This window comes from Pituophis catenifer, unplaced genomic scaffold (genome assembly GCF_029215685.1).
Source record: "Pituophis catenifer annectens isolate HBS135680 unplaced genomic scaffold, rPitCat1.0.hap2 SCAF_9, whole genome shotgun sequence".
Lineage (NCBI taxonomy): Eukaryota > Metazoa > Chordata > Lepidosauria > Squamata > Colubridae > Pituophis > Pituophis catenifer.
Window position 1 is genome coordinate 4,665,966 of NW_027256889.1, and position 14,413 is coordinate 4,680,378.

General features: G+C 42.2%; 1 protein-coding gene across 1 annotated transcript; it reads left to right on the plus strand.

Moving 5' to 3' along the window:
• The first annotated feature begins 10,862 nt into the window (after window positions 1-10,862).
• On the plus strand, window positions 10,863-13,766 carry LOC139321175 (toll-like receptor 13). The gene has a single exon (XM_070949815.1). It carries the CDS (start codon window positions 10,863-10,865, stop codon window positions 13,764-13,766), a length of 2,904 nt encoding a protein of 967 aa, XP_070805916.1.
• Window positions 13,767-14,413: the final 647 nt, after the last annotated feature.

The following is a 14,413-nucleotide window of genomic DNA, read 5'->3' on the forward strand; positions in this document are numbered from 1 at the left end:
TCCAAGCAGGAGACTCTACACCATTTCTGACAAATGGCAGTCCAATCTCTTCTTGAAAGTCTCAAGTGATGAAGCTCCCACAACTTCTGTTCCATCCGTTGATTGTTCTCCCTGTCGGAAAATATCTCCTTATTTCCAGGTTGAATCTCTCCTTGATCAGTTTCCATCCATTATTCCTCGTCTGGCCTTCTGATGCTTTGGAAAACAGCTTGACCCCCTCCTCTCTGTGGCAGCCCCTCAAATATTGGAAGATGCTCTCCTGTCTCCCCTGGTCCTTCTCTTCACTAGACTAGCCATGCCCAGTTCCTGCAACCGTTCTTCATATGTTTTAGCCTCCAGGTTCCTAATCATCCTGCTTGCTCTTCTCTGCACTCTTTCCAGAGTCTCAATATCTTTTTTATAGTGTGGTGACCAAATTGATTGAGTTTGTTGAGTTTTACTTATCTGAGTTATGTTTATTGATGTGTACATTTATATAGCCTCCTGTCTTATAACCAACTCTGGCCGGCACCCAAAAAAAAATTACAATAAAACTGAGTGCATTGTCATCCTGTCCTTTCCTATCCTTCAGTGACATTGTAAAGAGCCTGGGGCAGGGATCGCATCCTATCAAGCAAAAGTGAATCTAATTCTTATGACTTTGGATGACCCTCCATAATATGGCAGAATTTTCTTCCCTTACGTTGAGCTCGATGTGTCCAAACTTGGCAAATTTTAAGATAAGTGGACTTCAGCTCCCCAAATTCCCTTGCCAGCATCCCTGTATTATATTTTAAAGTTGACATGATTGAGAAATACGGCTTTAGCCTAAGGAAGAATAATTCCTCATATGTGGCAAAGTCAGCTGGTGCATGCAGACAATTCAGAGGTAAATAGAATTCAAATAGAATAACAGAGTTGGAAGGGAACCTTGGAGGTCTTTTAGTCCAACCCTCAGCTCAAGCAAGAGACTCTATACTATTTGAGACAATTGGCTGTCCAGTTTCTTCTTAAAAGCCTCCAGTGTTGTTTCTTCTTTCTTTCTCTCCTTCTCTTTCCTACTTCCCCTTCCTTTCCCCCACTCCTCTCTTCTTCCCCCCTTCTAACCTTCTCTTCTACTCCTCTTTCCCTTCCTTTTTCTTCCTCTCCTTTTCCCTTTCTTCTTTCTCCTCTCCACTCCTCTCTTCTCCCTTCCTCTCCCTCTACTCCTTCCCCTCTCTCTTGTTGTTACCCTTTTCGGTTCAATCTAAAGTGGTATTCGAGCAGCCCCGATTTTCTAATTATCTTTATTCTCATTTCAATTTCTTATTCAATTAATATTTATTTTTATTCCATCATTTGTGTACATTTTTATAATATCTCACTTTTCCCCCCTTTTTGCCCCCCCCCTTTCTCTTTTTACTTGGCATCATCTGGGTATCTATTTTTTAAATTGTTTTCTCCCATCTGTTCTCTATCTATTTTATCGCTATATCCTTATTCATATTTCCTTTCTAACCAATCATAAAATTTTTCCCATGTCTTGAAATACATCCTCACTGTTAGGAAGTTTCTCCTTAATTCCAGGTTGCTCTTCCCCATGATTAGTTTCCATTCATTGCTACTTGTCCTGCTTTCAGGGGCTTTGGAAAATCATGTTTATGTTTACTTGTATTTTCCCCCTGTATGCCTTGATTTGAGGGACGCGGTGACTCAGTGGCTAAGACGCTGAGCTTGTCGATCGAAAGGTCGGCAGTTCAGCGGTTCAAAACCCTAGTGCCATGTAAAACGGGGTGAGCTCCCGTTACTTGTCCCAGCTTCCGCCAACCTAGCAGTTCGAAAGCACGTAAAAAAAAATGCAAGTAGAAAAATAGGGACCACCTTTGGTGGAAAGGGAACAGCGCTCCGTGCACCTTTGGCATTGAGTCATGCCGGCCACATGACCATGGAGACGTCTTCGGACAGCGCTGACTCTTCGGCTTTGAAACAGAGATGAGCACCGCCCCCTAGAGTCGGGAACGACTAGCACATACGTGCAAGGGAAACCTTTCCCTTTACTTTATGCCTGGATTTGCATTTCTAGAACTTCCATATATTTGAATTTTAATTATCAGATTTTGATTATCAGACATTCGCATAGCATAATTACTGATGTTTCTTCCTCCAAGTTTAAAACCATGCTCATCTTCTCGAAGTCCAGCCTCTCTCCCAATATATATTCAGCATATAGATTGAATAAATTTGGAAAGAGTACAGTATGTGTCTCAACCTTTGCCAAACCTGGAGCCATCATGGTTTTGCCATATTCCATCTGGATTATGGCTTTCGGTCTTGTGGACAGCTTTTGCATGAGGACACGGAGGTGTTCAGGAATTCCCATTTTTCTAGAGACAGTCTATACTAGTTTAATACGATCAATAAAATCAAACTATTTTTATAGTCAATGAAAATGTATTGGTTTCCCCTCCTGTTATTCTTTCTCAGTTATGCAATGCGTTAAGCAATTATGTCTCTTCTTCTTTTGTCTTCTGAGATTTCCCTTTCCTCTTAGGACTTGTTAGATGGGTCAAAGAATTCTTTTTCTAGCCTGTGAAATTAAGGAAAATTGTGCAACAGTCTGAACCTTCTGTTAAGTTTCGTTTCCTTGAGTTGTTATTTAGACTGACGTTTTCCAATCTGCTTACTGCTGTTTCATTGACCAAATTTGCTTTTTATGGTTTGGGGGGAACCTTTACCACTTCTTCTTCTTCTTCTTCTTTTTTTTTTTTGCAAAAAGTTTTTTATTTTTTAAACAAAAACAACATAAAAACATCAACCTTCCAAACAATTACAGACAGTATTTTGATCGGTTAAAATCATTTCATGCTCTCAAAATTTTCAAAATCTCATTATATGACAGATGTTCTTTCCTCAAACAAAAACAAGTGCTTACACATTTTATCCAAATTTCATTTCATCTATAATATTTCATCTCCATGCTTTATTATCTATCCATTGGTAAAATAGCTCCCATATCAAATAATATTGTTTATCTTCCTGTTCTCTTATTTGAAATGTCAATCTACTCATTTCAGCACTATCCAACATTTTCTTAATAATTTCTTCATCAGTAATTATCTTCTCTCCTTTCCAGTTTTTTGCAAATACAATTCTAGCCGCTGTTAAAATATTCACAATTAAATATTGCAATTCTTTGTTAAATGTCTCTGGTAAGATCCCTAATAAAAATATCTCTGGTTTAAAGTCAATATGTCTCTTTGTCATTTTTTCCAACCATGTGTGTATCTTAGTCCAAAATCTTCTTGCTTCTACGCTTATCCACCACATATGGTAATAAGATCCTGGGGTCTGATGGCACTTCCAACACTTCTCTGATTTGTTCTTAAACATTCTGGCTATCCTCGTCGGGGTAGATGCCACCCTTTACCACTTCTTCTTTTGTTGCTTGCCATATTTCTATAGCTATTCCATTAATTCTGACTTGGTAATGACCAGAGTATTGATCTCATTCTCCTAATACAAGAAATTCTGGTAAATACAGAATATCTTCTAGTTCAAATCTTCTGGTATTTTATAACCAGAGAGCAAACCCCACTCCCTTTTGGAACTGACAATGTTACCTAGTTTGATAATGAAATGTCTGCAACCAAGCTAAGAGAGGACCCCATTCTCCTCCTCCTTCTTCTCCTCCTCCCCTCCCCCTCCTCCTCCATTTCCCCCCTCTAGCACTGATGAAATTGCCTAGTTTGATAATGAAATGTCTGGGAAAAAAACAACCAAGCTCAGAGAGCACTAAGGACCCCCCTAATCCAATGGGGCAGCTCCTGGAGTATCTCCCAGGCTTGAGTGCAGAGTTCAACACAAAAGCTGTCCGTATACCAACTCAATGTAAAAGGTTACCTTTACTTACAACAGCTGGAAAGCAATCCCCAGCCATGCCAGGCCTCTTCCCAATTAGGAGCCTCAATGTCTGCAGAGATGCCTTCACTCCCAAACTTCCTACTATCACATCCATATTCTGTATTCTCAAATCAGTTGAGTGACTGAGTCAGGGAGATACTTCCCCATTCTTTGATCTTCTAAGAATGGTGACTCTGTTTAGACTCTTGAGTTCTGTTGCCAAAAATCAAAACGCTGCTTTTTCCTTTGGAACCCACAACTTATCTAGAATGACATTCCCTTCATATGTGTTCTTGCTTTGCAAGGTTTTAAGAAGTGAAATACAGGGCATGCTGGAAATTCTAGAGCAGGAAGGCCTTTTTTGGAAGGAGGTTTGGTTTTGTTAAAACCAAATCATGTTTTGGGTAAATAGATCTACCTCGTGAGCCAACAGTAGCCAGCCAAGCTTCATTTACTAAGTGCCCTTATTATCTGAAGCCATATAGGTGTTATCCAATTCCATTAATGGAGGAAAACTGAGATTAAAAAGATTAAAACTTGATCTCTTCTAATTTAAAAGTGGGGAAGGACCAGGGGTGAAATCCAGCAGGTTCTGACAGGTTCTGGAGAACCGGTAGCGGAAATTTTGAGTAGTTTGGAGAACCAGTAGCAGAAATTCTGAGTAGTTCGGAGAACCGGTAGCAGAAATTTTGAGTAGTTCGGAGAACCAAACTACTAAAGAGAGCAAATATCACATCTGGCTAGCCCCAGAGTGGGGTGGGAATGGAGATTTTGCAATATCCTTCCCCCCAGGAGTGGGGAGGGAATGGGGATTTTGCAGTATCCTTCCCCTGGAGTGGGGAGGGAATGGAGATTTTGCAGATTCTGCCACGCCCACCAAGCCACACCCACCAAGCCAAGCCACACCACGCCCACCAAGCCACGCCCACAGAACCGGTAGTAAAAAAAATTTGGATTTCACCACTGAGAAGGACTTATCGTGCAGATATCCCTGGGATGCTGTAAAATTCATTCAGGTAATCTGACCAGGTAACCATGCTTAATTATCACCTTTTGCGAACTTCTGACACTTAGAATACGGCATCCAGTTTTGGTCAGCATGTTATAAAAAAAGATGTTGAGTCTCTGGAAAGAGGGCAGAGAAGAGCAATGAAGATGATTAGAGGTCTGGAGAGGCTAAAACGTATAAAGAACGGTTGCAGGAATTGGGCCGGTAGTGGGTTTCAAATCCTGGTGCTACCGGTTCGCTATTGGTAGCATGAGAGCGCACGGCATTTCTGCGCATGCGCAGAGCGTTTTTGATGACATCTGGTACTTTCCTAATCTTGTGACAGAGATAGAAACAACTAAAGGTCAATCTACCTATATTTTGATATCATTTTACTGGTATTTGGGCCCACCTGCCTCAGAACAACTTGCCTCCAGTCCAGAAGTTGTGGGTGCTCTTTCACTGGAAACTTTTAAGAAGAGATTGAACAGTCATTTCTCCGAAATAATACAGGGTCTCCTGTTTGAACAGGGGTTGGACTAGAAGATCTCCAAGGTCCCTTCCAACTCTGTTATTGTATTCTGTTCTGACAAGCCAAGTCAACGGGGAAGCCAGATTCACTTTACAACTGTGTTACCGTGTTACTAACTTAACAACTGCACTACTAATGTAAATGAAGCGGGCTCTGATAGATGACCACTGGATAACTTTCTATTCACTCTATTCTAAAAAGCAATGCATCCGGTTGGAAAAAGTACAAACTCAGCCAAAATCCTTTTGGTTCCTCTAGGAGGCCTCTAAGTTGTCAGAAGAAAGGAACATTCTAATGACATACAGCTTAAAGGTTGGTTAGGTCAAGGGGATCCACATGAGTTAAAAGTTGTCTATCGTCAGAAGATGATTTGAGTCTATGCTTCAGTAATCTACAAAAAGAATTATAACTGTTTTGCAAAGAAACTCAGTCATTAGGAAATGTCAATTAAAAATGACAAATGTATATGACCATATGAATTGCTGAGTTAACAGAATCCTTTGTCTAGAAGGGTATAAAACCATTGTACCTAATTTCTGTCTTTGTTCAACGCTTCATGTACAGAGCTTTGAACCTATTGCGCAATATATAAATTGTCTCTGATTAATCCAAAAGTTGTGTTTGTCTTATTAAATCCACAACACTACTACAACTTGACTACTATCTTAACTGATTCGCTTAACAACCCTGGCAAGGAAGGTTATAAAATGGGGCAACTTAACAACCGTCTGGCTTAGCAACAGAAATCTTGGGCTCCATTGTGTTCATAAATCGAGGATTGCCGGTACGTGAGAAGAACCATGCACAAACTCTGCATAATTATTTGTCCATGTACATGCCACTGCTTGCCTTCCTCACCACACCCCAAATCACAGCTTCTGCCATTATCCACTGCTTCTCCCCGGTGACTGTAAAAGAGAACACATGGGGGTGCCAGAAAAAACGAAAACAGAAACTTCAGCTAGTTCAACTTCCCCCTTAACGACTGTGTAAGCAGAGTGCTATGTGCATTTTTAAACTTTCACACATATGGCAGGAAAAGTTATTTTAGCTTCTACTCGGCTGAAGCTGAGCTTGCTGTATTAGTGGAGATCCGAGGCACATGGAGAAAGCCGGTAGGAGCTTCTCATTAATTGGTATGTACTTTATGCTTTTTAAAAAAAAAAGAGAGAGAGAGAGAGAGCGAAAGATCAAGGACTCATTCAGGCTCATGGATTCAATATTTGAATATTTGCAAAAGACCTCATATCTGAAAGAGTTTGTGTGTCACGGCTGACATTGTGCTATCTAGGCTGGGCAAAGAAGATACTCTAGAGCTGGCAGTCCCGAGTCCCTAACATTGCTGATTTGAGAATGAAGCATTTTGCCAAATTTGTAATTTTTAATCACCTGCATCAGGCAGAAATAGTTTCCACGGATGTATTCAAGAGCCAGGTCTCACTGAGCTGGGAAGCGGGAGACCATGAGTTCTAGATCTACCCTAGCCAGGATAGGCGGCTGGGTGACTTCGAGCCAGTCACTCTTCTCAGCTCCAACCCACCTCACAGGGTTGTTGTGGGGAAAATAGGAGGAAGGAGGTGTGTTGGATATGCTTACTGCTTTGAGTTATTTGTAAAAATAATAAAGGCAGGAGAGAGATAGATAGATAGAGGGAGGGAGGGAGGCAGGGAGGGAAGGAAGGAAGGAAGGAAGGAAGGAAGGAAGGAGGGAGGGAGGGAGGGAGGGAGGGAAGGAAGGAAGGAAGGAAGGAAGGAAGGAAGGAAGGAAGGAAGGAAGGAAGGAAGGAAGGAAGGAAGGAAGGAAGGACAAAGTGGCTCTCAGAAAACCTCTTTGTCTGTCAACCAATGGAACAGCTTAACTTCAGAAATTGTGGGAGCTTCATCACTGGAAGCTTTCAAGGAGAGACTGGACTGCCACCTGTCAGAAATGGTGTAGGGTCTCCTGCTTGGGCGGGGGGTTGGACTAGATGACCTACAAGGTCCCTTCCAACTCTGTTAATCTGTATCTATCTCAACTTCAACAACTTTAAGAAGTGTGGACTTCAATTCCCAGAATTCCCCAGCTAGCATAGTGTAGCTGTGGTTGGGGAATTCTGGGAGTTGAAGTCCACCCATTTTAAAACTGATATGAGTTCGAGAAACAGTTGTACAACTATTACTTTCTTGCGCACTGTGCAAAAATAGTAGAGACAGCCTGAACAGTGAGGAAAGAGCGAGACCTCAAGCAGAGATCCAGAAAATCGTATTTGCCACTTGTTGTGCACCACACAGTGTCAATTGCCATATGCGGAAAGCAAGCAAGCAGCTGGTGTGTGCTTTATTCTCTTGCGTGTGGGGTGACAAAAGAAGTTGATTAATTGTAGAAACTACAGCCCACATTGGAAAGAGCCTTGCTGAAACCAAGGTGGGATTAGTTTCAAAAGAGGAGGTCCAGGATCAAACCTTAATTTATTTTAACACAGATCACATCCCCCCACCCCAAAGGAAAAGAATCGGTGTCAATATAAATCTACCCACCGAATTAAAAGCATTCTTTGCCCACCGTTAGAAATTACAATCAGGGTTTGTTTGTTTTTTAAAAAAATCAGGGTATCCAGGGTTTTCAGTCCATGTGGTGTATAAATATGCACATTTTACACTCTTTTGAAGAGCTTTGAGAGATTGCAGGTGGAGTGGAAAATCAGCAATCTGTTTAATATTTTCCCCGTTTTTTCCTACTGATTACCAGCCACTCAAGGTGCTCACCACCTGAATGGTTTCCCTCGTGTTTTAAATCTGGCCAGAAGAAAAATAAAACTGGTGAGAATAATTAGGAAGTGAGAAGCTAAGAAGAGGAAAAATAAGATTACGCTTTCTGTAATCCGCTCAAATTTCTAATTGCAGCCAAAAGGGGGATGGGAGGCAGCCTATATAGACAGCCTACATTGTCCTCGAATTATGACCCCAATGGAGCCCCACATTTCTGTTAAGCAAGACATTTGTTAAGTGAGTTTTGCCCTGTTTTATGGCTTTTCTTGCCACAGTTGTTAAGTCAGGAACGGGGTTGTTAAGTGAATCTGGCTTCCCCATGGATTTTGCTTGTCAGAAGATCACAAAAGGGGATCACGTGACACATGGGACACTGTAACCGTCATAAATGTGAGTCAGTTGCCTGGTGGCTGAGTTTTGATCACATGACCATGGGGATGCTGCAACGGTCGTAAGTCTGAAAAATGGCCATAAGTCCCTTTTTTCAGTGCCATTGTAACTTTGAACCAGTGGTGAAATCCAATTTTTTTTTACTATCGGTTCTGTGGGCGTGGCTTGGTGGGTGTGGCTTGGTGGGCATGGCAGGGGAAGGATACTGCAAAATCCTCATTCCCTCTCCACTCCTGGGGGAAGGGTACAGTGCTGGGTTGCCCCCAGTTCGGACTGGTTCGCAAGAACCGGTGGTAAAACTGGCGGGAGGCCCCGCCTACCACAATGAATGTCGTCATCGGTGATCTCCACATGTGCAGAAGGTGTGCGCGCGAGGGAAGTGAGCACACCCGTGGGATCCCATTGCAAACCGGTAGTAAAGGTAAGTAGAACCCACCCCTGGAAGCATATTGCAAAATCTCCATTCCCATTCCACTCTGGGGCGAGCCAGAGGTGTTATTTGCCGGTTCTCTGAACTACTCAAAATTTCCGCAACCGGTTCTCCAGAACCTGTCAGAACCTGCTGGATTTCACCCCTGCTTTGAACGATGGTTAGACGAACTTTTGTAAGTAGTATCTGTGTATTAATTCAGCATTTCATTCCCACACTTGAGAATACAATTTTTTTTTGTTTCTTGAAGGTAAATAATACCAAGAAAGCAAGTATTTATTTTTTAAGGTCTCCTGGAGGCCTAGTCCGTGTGTCAGTTAATGTGCTTTGCCTCCATGAATGGCAGCTAGGGAAAATAATGAAAGCTACCCCGAGTTGATATGCAGATGATACCACTCTAACGGCAGAAAGCGAAGAGGAACTAAAGAGCCTCTTGATGGGGGTGAAGGAGGAGAGTGCAAAAGCTGGCTTGAAACTCAACATTAAGAAAACTAAGATCATGGCATCCGGCCCTCTCAATTCCTGGCAAATAGATGGAGAAGAAATGGAGGTAGTGACAGGTTCTATTTTCCTGGGCTCCAAGATCACTGCAGATGGGGACTGCAGCCAAGAAATTAAAAGACATTGGACATTGCTCAACGTCTCTGGTTTCTAACATTTGCGTCGAATTCAAGTTAATAAGTAATATATTCCTTAATCTATATACAAATTTACATATCTCCTATTTCATTATATATCAAGTATACAGTATTTTACTTCCTAAACAGCTATACATATATTTAGCAAACCTATATTACATTCACAAATTCAATATACCTTGATATATTGATATACATTGATATATACAATTCCAGACATTCATTATCCCTTGTTTTTGGCTTTCTTCCTCTTACCTAACCAAGTATAAAATTTATTCCAGACTTCATAGTATATTGATTCACTTTTGTCTTTGAGTTCTAAAGTAAGTCTGTCCATCTCTACACAGCCGTAAATTTGGTGTATTACTTCTTCTTCCGAGGGTATTTCTTTACACTTCCATTTTTGAGTAAATGCTAGTCTTGCCGCATTAATGTAAATGCAATATTAAATAGGTTACATTTTTGTCATATTTGCCATCTGTCATGCCCAGTAAGAAAAATCCTGGCTTGACTTCTATTTTGAACATTAACATCTCTTCTAACCAGCTCATTTGCTGCCAAAACCTTTTTGCTTTTGAGCAATCCCACCATATATGGTAACCATTCTTCTTGATGACCTGTCAAGAGTTGAACAGAGGCAATTTGGACTTATGGTTATGGACTTCTCAGGAGCTTCTAATCTAATATCATCTACAGGTAGTCCTCGATTTACGTTCACAACTGAGCCCAAAATTTCTGTTGCTAGGTGAGACAGTTGTTAAGTGAGTATTGGCAAAATTTTATGAACTTTCCTGCTACAGTTGCTTTGCACCAGGGATGCTATTCAGCAGGTTCTGACCGGTTCTCGAGAACCGGTAGCGGAAATTTTGAGTAGTTCAGAGAACTGGTAAATACCACTTCTGGCTGGACCCAGAGTGGGGAGGGAATGAGGATTTTGCAGTATCCTTCCCCTGCCACGCCCGCCAAACCACGCCCACAGAACTGGTAGTAAAAAAAAATTGAATTCCACCACTGCTTTGCCCCATGAATTGAAGCTAGGGAAAATAATGCAGGCTACTCAAAGTAGGTCTGGAGTTAGATGGCTTTAAATTGATTTTTTTTTTTTTTTTGCAATTATAATAGTAGAAATTGCACAAAAAATCTTCACCTTCCATTCGGTCATTACTGTTTTAAAAAAACCCAATGGCCTAATTGGGTGCTCCTAGAAATGTTTTTTTTTTTTTTTTAAAGTTCATTTTGTTTGTGTTTTGGTTCTAGGTTTCGGCACTGATTCAGAGGGATGGGGATGGAAAAACCCCGTTCAGCCATGGGTCAAATGAACTTCATACACCTTTTCCTGGCTTTTGTTCTCTTTAACCCTCGGGGGGTAACCGCTTACGGCTTCCGAAATTGCATCCAAACCATGAAGAACCCTTCAAATTTCAAATGCATGCAGCGTTTCCTGAACAATATCTCCAGTATCGTAGGTGACCTCCCTAATAACGCCGAAGTGGTCAACGCATCCCATAACTCCATTAAAGTCCTGCCTTATGGGAGCTTCCGTCACCTTCCTCAATTGAAGGTCCTACAGTTGAGCTATAACAAAATGGAAAAAATAAAAGATGGCGCCTTCGAAAACCTCACGGCCCTGAAGGAGCTCAATCTCTCCTGTAACTATCTCACAAATCTTTCCAAAGACCTTTTCCTTGGCTTGGGAAACCTCACCCTCCTCCTGCTGCACAATAATCGCTTGAGCGTGTTTCATCAGGAGGCCTTTAGTCCGTTACCAAGCCTTCTGGATTTGCAGCTCCAGTTCAACAACTTGAACAGCTTTGATGTTGTGATTCAGAGCGTACGGAAATTAAACGGGCTAAAGTACCTCAACCTTTGCAACAATAATCTGAGTTTCCTTCGGCCGGGAGTGGGATTTCCTCCTTCCTTGTATAACCTTAAACTCTGCAACAATTCCCTTCGTAAGATGGAGGGTCCGGAGCCGAGATTCCTGGGCAACGTCACGGTGCTTGACCTCTCTTACAACAAGTTCTCAGATGCCTTTTCTTTTGCGAATGTTAGCCTTCAAAGACTCCAAAGATTAAAGTTGGTGGGGAACAACCTTGACGTTCTCCAGCTCTTGGATATTTCTAACCTGAAGCCTCGCAGCCTGGATTACTCTGGGTTGCACTTAAATAAAGCTTCACAACTGACCAAGGTGTGCCAGCGTCTTGGGAAATCCAACCGTCCCTTCAGCCTCCACCTGCAGAGCAACAACCTGAGGAACGTGAGTAACCAAACTTTCCTGGCTTGTCCTCCCATCCAGCTTCTAGATCTCTCCAGGAATCGCCTCAGATCGGTGGACTGCGTGAGGCAAATGTTGAACACCACGGCGCAGAGCCGTTTGAGTAAGCTGTTGGTAGAGCACAATTTGTTGAAACACCTGCGAGGTTGCTTTAACACGGCTCCCTTCAAAGAGCTGACGGTCATTTCTTTCCGTTTCAACCGCATCCTCTCGATCAGCAGTTCGGCTTTCCACTACGCCCCTAATTTGAACACCCTCCATCTGAACATCAACAGCATCGCCTTCCTGCATGCGAAAGCCCTGAAGGGTTTGAAACAACTCCGAGAGCTGCGTTTGGATAACAACCTTCTGACTGACATCTACAACGACAGCTTCAGTGACCTGAGCAACCTCCAAACCCTCAATCTCAGAAACAACCACGTTTCCGTTCTCTTCTCTGGCACCTTCAAGAGTCTCGGGAATCTGTCGACTTTAGACCTCGGGGGAAACAATATTCACAGGCTGGCCAACGACTCCTTCGAAGGACTGGGGAATCTTTCCAAACTCTACCTGGATAACAACAACCTCCAGTACATTAGCCCTAGTTTTTTCCATCCAATCGAGAGGACTCTCCAAGTGCTGGATCTGATGGGGAATAAGATCTACTTTATCAGCAAGAATCAGCTCAAGCAACCCCCCTTTCTGAACCTGCGCAGCGTCTACGACCTCAAACTTCAATCTCAGCGGCCTCACGGCTTGAAAGTCATTCCCTCCATGTTCCTCAAGGGGCTGACCTCTTTGCGCAACCTCTACCTGTCGGAGAACAAAATTCTATCTATGGCCCCGGATGTCTTCGATGACTTAGGGCAGCTGGAATATCTAACCTTGGCCGATACTAGCAACGGCATGGGGGATTTTCCCCCCGGTATATTCAAGAACCTTAAGAACTTGACCACTCTCGATCTGGAGAACGCCGGGTTTCGCACGTTGACCCTTGAGGTCTTCGGCAACCTTAGCAGCCTACGCTACCTGTTGTTAGGGAAGAACGAGCTACAGACGTTTAACAGCAGCGTGGCGAAGGCTCTCCCGTCCCTCAACTACCTTGACCTACGCAAGTGCCCTTTGTCTTGTACCTGCGATAATATCTGGTTCCAGAATTGGCTGAGCAATAGTTTGGTGCAAGTGGTCTACCTCTACAATTATTCTTGCAGTTCTGGACAGCAGCCCAGTTATGTTTATAGCTTTGATACCCACGTCTGCTTCCAAGATATTGGGCTGTACCTCTTTTCCGCCACCTTCCCAGTTTTGGTGCTCTCGATGCTGCTGCCTTTCCTTTACCACCGCAGCTACTGGCACATAAAATATCACATCTACATCTTGCGTGCTTGGGTCAACGATTACTGGAGGCGAGGCAAGGATGAGCATTACAAATTCGACGCCTTCGTCTCCTACAACTCGGCGGATGAGAGCTGGGTGCTAGAACAATTGGTGCCCAGTCTAGAGAAAGCAGGAGCTCCCACTTTCCGGCTTTGCCTCCATCATCGAGACTTTCAGCCTGGGAGATACGTCATTGACAATATAGTAGACAGCATCCAAAATAGCCGGCACACTATTTGTATCATCAGCAGGAGATATCTGCAGAGCGAATGGTGCTCCATGGAGATTCAGCTTGCCAGCTACCGGCTTTTCGATGAACTGAAAGACGTCCTTATTCCCATTATTTTAGAAGCCATCCCGGAGAGGGAGCTGTCTGTCTATCATCGGATGAGGAAAGTGATGCTGAAGAAGACGTACATTGCGTGGTCCCCGGATCCCGAGGCTCAGAGGTTGTTCTGGGCTAAATTGAGGACGGCTCTGAAGGCCAGTAATTCTGAGGACAAAGAGTTTGATCAAGGAGACACATCAGATACGAGTTTACTGCAAGCCTGATTCCATTTGAAGACGCAGAAGAATGGAGTGGTGCAATACTGAAGTGTTGTAAGATGGCCTCTTTCCATACACTTTTTCCTTCCTCTTCATGTGTTGATGATCATGTTTAGAATATGTGGTAAACATATAAAAAATACCTAGTTAGACACAAACTGGTTGGATCAGAACATTTTATATATATATATATAATTTTTTAATTTTTTTTAGTATAATTCCACCTTCCATTAAACAGTGTGTTGTCTGGGTACAAATATCTTTGTGCAATAATAATCAAAGTTTACAACAGTATTCATTGCATTAATATTAATTCTTTGATTTTATAATACTAATATTGACTTCTCCCTCTTAACATATCTTCTAATAAAAATCTAATAGTAATATTAAGCATAATCCTAATAGTCATACTACTAATAATAATCATAGTGTTTATGTCTCTCTTAACGTATTTTCTATATTTCATTAATCTTCTTTTATTTCCCTATTTCTAACTTCCATTTTTATTTTCTAACCATCGATAAAATAATTCCCATGTCATGTAGTATTCAGTTTCTTTCTCCTTAATTGCAAGTGTTAATCTATTCATTTCTGCACATTCTAATATTTTCCTAATCGCATTCTCATCTGTAGGGATCTCTTCACTTTTCCAG

Bases quoted from the DNA above. Each gene is read 5' to 3' on its own strand.
- LOC139321175 (XM_070949815.1), top strand. From the start codon at position 10,863: ATGGGGATGGAAAAACCCCGTTCAGCCATGGGTCAAATGAACTTCATA.